Source organism: Camellia sinensis, chromosome 1 (genome assembly GCF_055761805.1).
Source record: "Camellia sinensis isolate YWXY chromosome 1, ASM5576180v1, whole genome shotgun sequence".
NCBI lineage: Eukaryota > Viridiplantae > Streptophyta > Magnoliopsida > Ericales > Theaceae > Camellia > Camellia sinensis.
In genome coordinates, this window is record NC_138961.1 from 2,217,501 (window position 1) to 2,229,677 (window position 12,177).

Below are 12,177 nucleotides of genomic sequence, written 5' to 3' on the forward strand. Positions count from 1 at the left end.
ACTTTTAAATTCTCAAGAAAATTTCAAACCTCGTAATGCAATTCATCGAGCAGTTTTTATTAATAAGGTATATTACATATTAATCACAACCACTTAACCAGTTCACCAGAACAAAGACTTACAGCATAAGATTTACGCCGTTTAAGAGCTTCACGAGCAAGATCCTCATCTCCCTTCCCAAGAGCAAGTTGTGCTCTTTTGTACCTATTGTAAAATGGAAGGATAAAACCAACATGACTGGAACAATTGATTTAAAGCTTTTAATAGCTATTTTGCAAATTACCATTCTTCAGAGGCTTCTCGTGCAGCTTTGTATTTATTTTCCAACCGCTTTTGTGATGCCAGAACCTTCAGAAAAAAGGAAAAGACATAGGCTGTGTTTGGTAAGACTTTCCAAAATTAATTCTACGTTTACATTCTAATCCTATGTTGGGTTAGAGTTTTCAAATTATGATTCCAAAACAATTTTAAAACACATTTAGAAAACATGTTTGGTAAACCAAAATTTTTTTGAATTTTTGGTCTACCCGGTCGTCCACCCGGACATCTTGATGTCCGGCCAATTGATCGGAATAGTACTTTCTTTTTCTTTTTCTTTTTTTGCAATTGCCAATAGCCACCTATTATTTGGAAGAAAAAAAAAATTATATTTGTTTTGATATTTTTTAAATATAGAAATTATTTTTTTAGACCAAAATGATAAAAAAAATTTTTGAATTGAATTTTAAAAAGAGTTTGGTTATAAGTTTTGAATAAAACTTTCAATAGAGTTTGAGTTGTGTATTTAGTTATGAGTTATTCCAAATCAATTTCAAAACACATTTAGAAAACATATTTGGTAAACCAGACATTTTTTGAATTATTGGTTTACCCAGTCGTCCGGCCAAACATCCTCCCGGATGTTCGGTCGGTTGACCAAAACAGTACTTTTTTTTTTTTTTTGCAATTGCCAATTGTCACATGTTATTTTAAAATATATATATATATTATATTTGTTTTTGATATTTTTTAAATATAGAAATTATTTTTTTATACCAAAACGATAAATTATTTTTTTGAATTGAATTTTAAAAAGAGTTTGGTTATGAATTTTGAATAAAACTTTCAATAGAGTTTTGAGTTGTATGTTTGGTTATGAGTTATAAGTTTTCCCATTAAGTTTTGAAAACTCTTTTCAAAACTCATAATCAAACAACTTTTCTCATTTCATATGACACATCAAAAATTCAAAACTATTTTTAAAACTTATAACCAAACAAATTTTTTTTTTTCAAATCATAATTCCAAAACTCACAAACTCAAAATACAACTCTATTCTCAAAACATAATTCTAAAACTCTACCAAACACTACCATAAATTTTTTCACCACCTTTCCTCCATCTCTTTTCGTTTGTTTGTTGGTTTTTTGGTAAGTCTTCCTCCATCTCTATCACTTTAAGCAGTAAAATAGATATAGATTTATTACATTCTCCTTTAATTCACAGAAAATTGATATGAAAAAAGGGAAGAAAACGAATTAGAGAGATCTATCAACGAGTGAGAATAAATATTTTTTTTTAAAAGTACGAAAGCAACTGAAAATGAGGCATACTTGTGCTGTAGCTTGACGCATCTTTGTTAGATCATCATTCATTTCAAGCACAGTTTGTTCTAAAATCTTCTCTGGATCTTCAAAGGAGCTAACAATTGAATTTGCATATGACTACACTTGTGACAAAATTAAGCAACAAAAGAAAGGAAAAAAAAAAAAACATTCGAGTATAAGTCAGAGAAAATCAAAGCCGTGATTTCCAAACAAAGAATGACAAACTAAGAACCCTCTAATAACCTTGATCACTCTAGCAAATCGGTCAAAAAGGTTCATTCGAGCACCGAGAGCACCTCCACCAGGACCATTACATCTGGATCTGATGGAGTGAGACAGTCGTATCCCTGTAAATTTCATAGCTCCCACTACAAGAAAAATGAATGAATTCTAAGAAAAACTGAACCAAAAAGATTAAGAGAATAGAATCTTTCTGCTTTGGATATAAGATATCAATCCTACAACAACATTAACAGGCAACTCTAGCAACAAGAAAGAGCAAGAAAAATTCCATGGTGTTACTTATGATATTCTAGTTTTTAAAAGGGTACATTCTCATCACAAAGATCTAGAATCATGGGATTACCTACAAAAAAAATTTCCTTCATCTTTGGAACATAAAATCTCATTGTTACATTTCTGTAATTTAATTATTAAGTTTCAATATGATCCATAAGATATCTACTAAGAACATTGATTATTTAACTCCATTCTTAATTGAATCTCATCTTAGCAAACTTTGGTCAGCAAGTATGAGAAAAATATTTTAGAATTACTTTTCTCATTTATTAATATGATAATATAGTAGAAACAAAAACAAAATATTATTTCAAATTTTAAGAGTAATCAGCTGACAGATTGATTATGTGCGTTACAAGTTTAATTTGGTCCATCCAGAAATCTAACCTGAAAAATGTTATACTATATGAATACAAGTTGTCCAAAAGAAAATGCCCAATGCTGCAGCAGGATATATTTGGATTGAAAGATACGTAGTAATGATCTTGAAAATTTGTCTCAATTTTTTTAAAATTATGATGAGAAAGTGGAAAAGGGAAACAAGATAAAGAAATGACAAAAGAAAACAAAGATGAATGAGACTAAGTTAACGGGAGAAGATGAAAAGACAAAATACAAAAGAACACGAAGAAAAAATAATGTAGAAGATGAGTAGCTAGATTCAAATTGTTAAAACAAAGACGATGCAAAATTTGGTCATCCAATATGAACACCCCAGTATGCCTGACTAAAAATCTAGATCATCCAATTGAAACATCTAGAACATTCAACAGATGGGATCCATTTTGGGTGAGTCAAATAATAATTCACGTAACAAGCCGCTTCTTCCATTTTCTTCTTCTCTACAAATTTCTATAATTTTACTTTAAGCCTCTAAAATCCTGAAACCAGATTTGAACTACTGCCCCTTTACCCATAACCTCAAGAGGTTTTACGATGATTAATGTTTGCTTTGTTGGACTAATTGCATACATTTTTTCTGTTGTGAGGTGCCTTGTTAGTCCTTTTCCACTTGTTCAAATAATATACAAGACCAATCATACATAAGAAATTACACACACTATAGCAGTGCAAGTCAATAAATTGATTAAATAGACTACAACACAAGACCCAAGTTCTTAGTTCACACTAGTTTTTTTTCTTTCCAATAATTCATATGTACATCCAACATAAAATGAACAGATATTTTATTGTGTGTTTAACTGAATTTGCAATTGATCAAAGAAACATAAATGCCAAGTACCAACACAAAATAATTAAAACTGTTAGCAACAAATTACCAAATCTGGAAATTAACAGATACCCAGAACGAAATATGGTGGGTATTACTGAGTTGAGTACCTCCATCGCCGAAAAAAGATGTTCTGAGAGGTGGTGCCATGAGCCTACTAGAGGAGGGGGGAAGAGAAGCAGATGGTGTTGAGGCCATGCTTATTCCCGTAATGGGTGCTTTGATAGACATCTCTACTTGCGATTGTGAACAAACCCAACTCTCTCTCTCTCTGAACAACGATTTGGAACCCAAAGATTATAGCAGAAATCCAAACCCTAGGCTAGAGAGAAAGAGGGTGTGTGTTCCAGAAAGATAAAAAAAAAGATTTGTAGAATTGATGATTAATGGTTGGATTTTCACTTGGATTTTCAAAGCGTTCCTGTTCTCGACTCTTTTTTGCTTCGTTCTTGTGTGTGGTCACCGGCAAATAAGGATGATTTTTTGTTTCATTTGCATTTTGCAAATTTATTTTTATTTTTTTGGGGGGTCAACTTTTTCCCTTTTTTTTCTTTTTCTTTTTTTTTTTTCGGGTAAATTGCAAATGGATTCCGTGATATTTGTTTAAAATATATATTATTTTCTGTTTTTTACACAAATTATAAATATTTTTTATCATAATTTTTTATTTAACATAATTAATTAAAAAAATAAAATTCATAATTTCTTTCTTATATAATAATAAAATTACATTGATTATTAATTGAAATAAATTTTTAATATCATAAAAAATTGTTAATTAACTTGATAATTTATTGTTAAAAAAAACTTATTTGTTATAAAATTATAAATTTCAGGGAGCGGGATGTAATTTTCAAAACAGCACTGCTAAGTAGCTTGAAAGGGAGCTAGTCAGACTAGCTCGAATTCCAAAATAGCATCGTTTTAGATTTTTTTTTTTTTCTTTCTCTTTCCTCTCTGAAACAGATAAAGGAAAGAAGAAAGAGAGAAGAGAGAGAGAGAGAAAGAGAGAGCCGCCTACCGGCGTCGCCAAATCTATGCGTATACACATATCTATATACATATATAAGAGAGAGAGAGAGCCACCCACCAGTGTCGCCATCACCGATCAGCGCCGCCATCAAGTCTCCTCTATGTGTATACAGATCTGTTCCCCTTCTCTGTTTTTCTTCTTCTCTTCCTCCTCATTCTCTCCATCTTTTCCCCTTCTCTCTCTCGCCTCTTCTCTCTTTCTTCTGTCTGTTTCAGAGAGGGAAGGGTAAGAAGAAAAAAATAAAATAAAATACTCAAAATGACATCATTTTGGATATTCAAGCCATTTCGGGGCAAGTTTTTTCGAGCTACGTAGCATTATTTTTTTTAAAACTACAGGAAATAATTCGTATTTTAAACAAAGCTCTTTGTAATTTATCCTTTTTATATATTTTTTCTTTATTTTATACGTATGTATATATATATATGGGATATTTTGGGAAGATGGTTAAAAGTTAATTTTTTGGCTTTTAACTAAGCTTTTGGCTTTTTTATAAAAGTAATTTGGGAAGTTGGTAAAAAACTGTTTTTGACTTTTTTGATTAATATTTGTTTATGATATCACATCACAATAAAATGACTTAACTGCTCCCACCCAATGTAGAAAATTTATATTTTCATCCATGTAAATATAAAAAAACATAAAATATATAATTGTAATTTTCTATGTGGCTTTTTTGGACTTGCCAAATGATTTGGAAACTTGCTAAAAAAACTAGCTTTTTGGTTTTTTAGTTTTTTTACACAAAAAACCACAAAAAAGTTTTAAAAAAACAAAAAACCAATGTAGCGTTTGGTAGAGTTTTCTAAATATGATTTGAGAATAGAGTTGTATTTTGAGTTTGTGAGTTTTGGAATTATGATTTGAGTATGGAAAATTTGTTTGGTGAATAAGTTTTGAAAAGAGTTTTGGGAAATTTTTTATGTAACATATGATATTTGATACAAAACTTATAACTCATAACCAAATATACAACTTAAAATTCTATTCAAAACTCAAAAAAAAATTTAAAATTTTAAAATTTAAGGCTCTGTTTGGTTGTGAATTCAAATCAATTTTCAACACGTGAGCTCGCGCATGACGTTTGGATACGAAGTTCAAAAGTTGATTCCGCGTGTTAATTCAAATTACAATTTGAAAATTCGTTTGGCATCTCGTAGTTCAGTTCTCCGCTTTCAACGTGTCTGTCTTCTTCCTCTTTTCCTCTTAATCTGGTAAATAAATTCTTTATCTATTATGTGCAAATGATTTCAGAGGAGTCGAAATCAGTTCTCAAATCTTTTGTGAGAAGTGTAGCCGACTATTTTTTTTGTTTCAGATGTTTTCCGATTTTCTCGAACTGTTTCAACCTTCTCCCCACTAATCTAGTAAATCAATATTCATCTGTTATGTATAAATGATTTCAGAGAAGTTGAAATCAGTTCCCAAATGATTTCTGAGAATTTGTAGTCGAGTTTTTTTCATTTCAGATCTATTGGTATTTTAAACTCCGAACTGTTCGAACCTTTGCACGAAGAGAACCTGAGGCGCAGTACCGAGGACACCCAGCCGGTCGTCTCCCGGGTCATCCGGCCGGTTGTCTCCCAGGTCATCCCACAGTCATCCCTTCTTGCCAACTTCTCTACTTTGAACTGTTTGATATTATGCACGAAGAGAACTGTTTGAACCTTTATTTTAAAATGGAAAAATTATTTGGAAAAAACAATTATTCAAAAAAATTACTAAAAAAAATTAATTGACAAAAAAATCAATTTTTAATTTTAGTATTTTAAAAATAGTTTTGTTATTATTGTTGATAAAAAAATATGGATATCGATATATGAGTTGTGTTTTTGATGATAAATTATTGGTTGAATTAAGTTTTGAAAACTATTTTCAAAACACATCACCAAACAAATTTTCACCTTTCACATGCCACATCAAACTTTCAAAACTTAATTCAAAATACATTTTCAAAACACAATTCAACACTCTATTTAAAAATTATAACCAAACAAATTTTTTACACTGAAATCATAATTCTACAACCCACAAACTCAAAATACAACTCATACTCTCAAATCACATTTACAAAACACAACCAAACGCAGGCTAAAAATTTTCTTTATTTAAAATATACAAACTAATAGGTGCCAATTGTAAAAAATAAAAAATAAATAAAAAAATAGCATTGTTCCGGTCAACTGGCCGGACGTCTAGGAGGACGACCAATTAGCGCAAATTTTACCGCCTTAAAAAGAGTTTTCAAAAGTGAGTGTAAAATTAATTTTTGAAAACTCTAAACAAACAAAATACTCAAAACATAGGGTGTAAATGTATTTGGAGAGCTTCTCTAAACACAACATAACTTTTCGACCAACTTCCCAAAACACCACTCATTGCTAAAAAAACAAGCTACGAACGTAGCTTTTTACGAAATTGCCAAAAGAGCACTATATATAATTTAACTAATAATAAAATTAATATTATTATTTTGTAATGCATACATCGTAATATATTTTTAAAAATAATTTACATCCAAACATATATAAATAATTTAAGTTAATTTTATAAAACATTTTTTTTTAAAAAAAAGAAGAAAGTCACAAAAAAAAAAAAAAAAAAAATCCTTACAACAAAATAAGTCCTGAATTTTTTATTTTATAAGTTTAAATCCTTGACTTTTGATTTGTTTAAAGTCTAAATCATTTATCTATTTTCCTTAGGTAAAATCGTCAGAAAATGGATATTTTTGTCATTAAACTCAATGAAAATGAGTATTTTAGATATTTATGTATACCTACATTAAATTTAAAGACTAAAATACTATTATTCCGTTGGCTTAGTTAACGGAAATAAATAAATAATTTAAATTAACAAAAAATCAAAAAAAATATAATTTAAATTGATTAAGTAAAAAAGATTGTTTATTTTCTCAAAATAAAATAAATCCATGTATCGCACAGTCTAACTGTTAGCAAATAAATACGTTTGATCAGTAAGATCGATTGATGGGCTAGTGCATGAGATGCCCACAACGGGATTTTTAGTAAAATCCCCCTCTTTTTGGTTTTTTTTAGGATAAAGGACAATTCAATGAATTCTCCTTCAAAAAGTCCTTAAGTAGGAGACGTGTGGCTCAATAAGGATATTCTATAATTTATATTTTTTTGACCATATTGCCCTTATATATATATATCATATATTTGAAAATATGGGCTCATGTATACATGGATCTTGTATATTTGAATCAGTTAGGAGGATCTGTGAAATCAGTGAAAATGATCTACAAAATCCATGAAGATGGTGTAACGCCCCTAAAATGTAACCATAGATTCAACCGAAATATAAATGAATAACTACATGAATCAGAGTGTAACGTTCTTCTATTTCATAGAATTAATAGTACAAAAGAGTTTAACATTAATAAATGCTCTATAGGCTTACACCTTTCCAAGCCTTGGCTTGGTTACAACAAAAATGAGACTAGCTCATACAATTTAAGCTCTAGGCTATACAAAAATAAAACAAAACAAAGAAGTTCTTGCTTCCCAAAAGTCTCTCCAATGCCTTGGTGGAGACATGCTATCGTCACCTAAAAATGTTTTTCCCAAATAGGGTGAGCCACAGCCCAGAAGGAATAATCTAACACAATATATAAGATTTAACAAAAATATAAGTGCAAGGTGCATAAACAATGCCAGGGATAAACCATTCACATTTTATATAGTCATAGAATATCAAAACTACATTTCTTTCCATTTTCCTTCAACTTATTTCAATACATGAACCAATTTTATTATTCCTTCGATAATCCAAACGAAACTATAACTCAATGGTTCTATAATCACACCAATAACACACAAACACTTCAAACTGCCATTTCATAGAAATTTCGTCCGCGGGATCAGCACCCATGTATAAATTTCGGGGCTTTCACCAAGGACACTTCGGCCAACTTAATCATAATGGAGTCTATCACATTTCTCCTCCCAAACAGTGGAGCCTATCCCCTTTCTCCTCCCAAACAATCATATATATACAATGTATTTAAACATATAATCATATATGGAGTACATCTATTTTCCCTACCCAAACAATCATACATATACAATGTATTTAAAACATGATCATATTCAGTGATAACCAACCATAGATTAGTTTTAATTCACCTAATCCTCATGCAATTTCTACAACAATCATAGCTATCCTTCACCGATAACCCAATACAGTTATTTCTAAACAGATATACAATCTGAAGATAGATAATTTATTCAAAATTTCCAAAAATGAGGCGTATTATCTACCCTCATCTACTATTTATTTCAAAACTCGTTCAATTTCATGTTCACAACATCAATTTCATTTACTTATACAAAATAAATATTATGATCATTTTAGGGCAAACCCCCTCTTTTCTCAAGTATCAACCAAGTAGCATTTTCAAACCCCACAATCATTTATCCCTCATTCATCAAAACCCCTATTTCCATTTTACACTCAAACCCTAGGTTTGTTCACATTATCCCCAAATCCCATCATTGTTACACAACAACAAATAACTAAGTTAAAAACCATATTAAAGTATAAAAAATCCCTACCTCAAGTTTAGAAGATCAAGGAAGTAAGGATGAAATTTCAACAATGTCGAAACCAAACTCTAATCGGATCAAAATGAAGCTTTCAAGGTGCTCTACCCTTTTTCCAAAGACACTAGGGTGGAGAGATCAATAGATTTAGGAGAAAATGTAGAGAGAGAGAGAGAAAAAGGATCTAGGTTTTTGGAAAGTTTTAGAGAGAGAGAAGAATGAAAAAGTGATATAAAATATAACTTTCGTGATCTGATAAACGAACAGTCTGCTTGAGCAAAAAAGTTGACGCTCGAGCGTTAGACACAAAGAAGTTGTTCCGCTCGAGCGCAAGAAAGGCCACTCGAGCACCAAGACACAACGAATGCTCATCGCTCGAGCGCAAGAATTTGCCGCTCGACCGTAAAAAATACACTTCCAAAAGTTTTGCAGACAACAAACCAACACTCGAGCGCAGGAAAGGCCACTCGATCGTAGGAAATGCCGCTCGAGTGTAGAAAACACTTTTCCAGTAGTTTTGCAGACCTGCAAAGTACTGAGAGTTCGCAAAACCCGCTCGAGGGCATGAATGACTGCTCGAGCGATGGAGCAAAAATCTAGGCAATAAAGGTTTGGAAAAATAAGTAACCAACCTGTTCCAAATGCACAACTACAATCCACTAACCAAAACAGAGGGGATACAAGGGAAACAAGATATGAATCTCTATTCAAAATCATACAAACCCGAGTCCGGAGTACTACAAGTGACCGGTCAAAACCGGAATAGCTATAGATGATTTCAAAATTTGAAGATCTCGCCGCCGACGATCTCGCCCTTGGTCAACAATACACGATCTTGCCATTGAAGATCAACACTCTCAATTAAACGAGAGATTACATTTTAAATCTGTAAAAACCTATATCAAATTTAGAGAGTTTCATCGAGATTTGTAAGTGTTGTTGGAGTTTTAGAGGTTTTGCTTTAATTACGTGTTTGATTATTGTTTGAGTTAAATCAGGTATGTTGATTAGTTTTTTTTATTTTTATTTTTTATTGGCCATGATCTGATTTTTTTTGATAGAATGAAAGTAAAATTTTACTGTGGTATGTGCTCTGTTTTTGTTTGACAGAATAAGAGTAAAATTTTACTCTAGTATGTATTATGTTTTTATTTGATAAAATAAGAGTAAAATTTTATTCTGGTATGTTCGATTGACCGCTTTCAAAGCAACGAGTTCAAGCGATAAAACAGAGTAAAGGAGACAAACGGTTCCGTCATTTGATATCTGGCCATTTATATAAAAAGGTATTTCAGTTTTTTCACTATATATTTCTTTATTTAATGAGTTTTTAGAACCATTATTTTATTCCATGGGATTCACACAAAAAAAATCCTCAATAAGAGGGCTTTTCACCAAAAATTTCCTTATTTTTTAGTAGAAAGCCCACTTACGAAAAAATCCAGCCCAAACCAGCCCAGATCAACCTAACCCAGCCCACTCTCTCAACCTGTAATTTCACAAGTCTGATTGAACCAAATTTGTCGTCCCTTTCTCTCCCTCAAAAACCCTAAATCCTCTCTGCACTCGAATTCACGAACCCTAACTTTCAATCACTGAGATTACCGCAAATAAATTTGTAATCACTGAGATTACAACTAAATTTTGCCACTAAAAATTATGCCAACGATTTATAGTGTAAGCTCATTGATACTTCAACTTTGTGGTGCTCTAAGATGGCGCATAGCAGCAAAGATCTTCTGGACTTGGAGCTCAAGAATTCATCTTCATCAAACCTAGGTCTCTCTTTCTTCCTCACTTTTTGCCTAGCTTCTCTCTCTCTCTCTCTCTCTCTCTTATTCTATGTATGTGATATAGTGCAGAATCTACACTTCTTGTCTGCAAAAACAACGACTTACAACAGTCGCAAAACTCAAAACCCACACCCCCTAATGGAAAGCCTTTCACTTCCTCTGTTCCCAAAAGCCACGGTACTTTATATTCCCTTTTCTCTCTCTTTCTCTCTCTCTCTCGCTTTCTATATATATATATATATATAATGAATGGTAAGTTTTATCTTGAAATATATGCACCAGGACCAGTTAAGCTGCACCCAAGAAAAAAAAAAGAATTATTTTTTTGGTTGAAGCAGGGTGATGATTGTTAATCCTGTAGTCTTAACTATGAGCAAGTTATATTGAATTCTTTGAAAATTCAAGAGAAGGAAAGGTATCGAAATATGGGAAGAGAATTTAATTCAATTATCAAAAGTTATTTGACTCTATTCTAATATTGTTATGGTATTTTCTTTGTTCATTTTTTATTTTTATTTTTTTTAAAGTTTAGTTGACGAGGTCACTAAAAGAAAGCAATATTTACTTACACCAACTTCGAATCCAATTCAAAGTGCAATACCCATTATTGATAATACTTGATTTTGAAGTTTTGTAACAATCATTGAAAGCATTTGAATACAATATAACAAATTGGGTCTTTCATAAGTTCCACCATTTTGGAGAGGAAGTAATTTGGTCGACATGGAAGTGAAGCCCTTCACTCCTACTTTAACCCTCCAGTTCAATCTCCTTCCTAACAAACAAGGAAAGCGTATACATCCTTACCATCTTCCTCCCCCACCCCTTTCCTCCCACTTTTCCATCCTACCATGGAACTCTGAAGACTTGTTCCAATGGGCATAAAACCGGATGATGAGAAAGAAGAAAGGAGGGAGTGATGACTAAATCTTTTTACAAACAATGGAGCCTATCCCCTTTCTCCTCCCAAACAATCATATATATACAATGTATTTAAACATATAATCATATATGGAGTACATCCATTTTCCCCTCCCAAACAATCATACATATACAATGTATTTAAAACATGATCATATTCAGTGATAACCAACTATAGATTAGTTTTAATTCACCTAATCGTCATGCAATTTCTACAACATTCATAGCTATCCTTTACCGATAACCCAATACAGTTATTTCTAAACAGATATACAATCTGAAGATAGATAATTTATTCAAAATTTCCAAAGATGAGGCGTATTATCTACCCTTATCCACTATTTATTTCAAAACTCGTTCAATTTCATGTTCACAACATCAATTTCATTTACTTATACAAAATAAATATTATGATCATTTTAGGGCAAACCCTATCTTTTCTCAAGTATCAACGAAGTAGCATTTTCAAACCCCACAATCATTTATCTCTCATTCATCAAAACCCCTATTTCCATTTTACACTCAA

The 12,177-nt window shown here is 31.6% G+C and overlaps 1 protein-coding gene across 1 annotated transcript in view; it reads right to left on the minus strand.

The window, feature by feature from the left end:
* LOC114322014 (membrane-associated protein VIPP1, chloroplastic-like) overlaps nt 1-3,915 on the minus strand; it is a 9,410-nt gene extending 5,495 nt beyond the window's left edge. Inside the window, exons 1-5 of the mRNA XM_082922506.1 lie at nt 3,447-3,915; nt 1,830-1,954; nt 1,593-1,703; nt 284-348; nt 123-204 (exon numbers count right to left, since the gene is read on the minus strand). Coding sequence (XP_082778632.1) covers nt 123-204; nt 284-348; nt 1,593-1,703; nt 1,830-1,954; nt 3,447-3,567 — 504 coding nt within the window. The 5' untranslated portion in view covers nt 3,568-3,915. The remainder of the gene's footprint in view (nt 1-122; nt 205-283; nt 349-1,592; nt 1,704-1,829; nt 1,955-3,446) is intronic.
* Between the last annotated feature and the right edge of the window lie 8,262 nt (nt 3,916-12,177).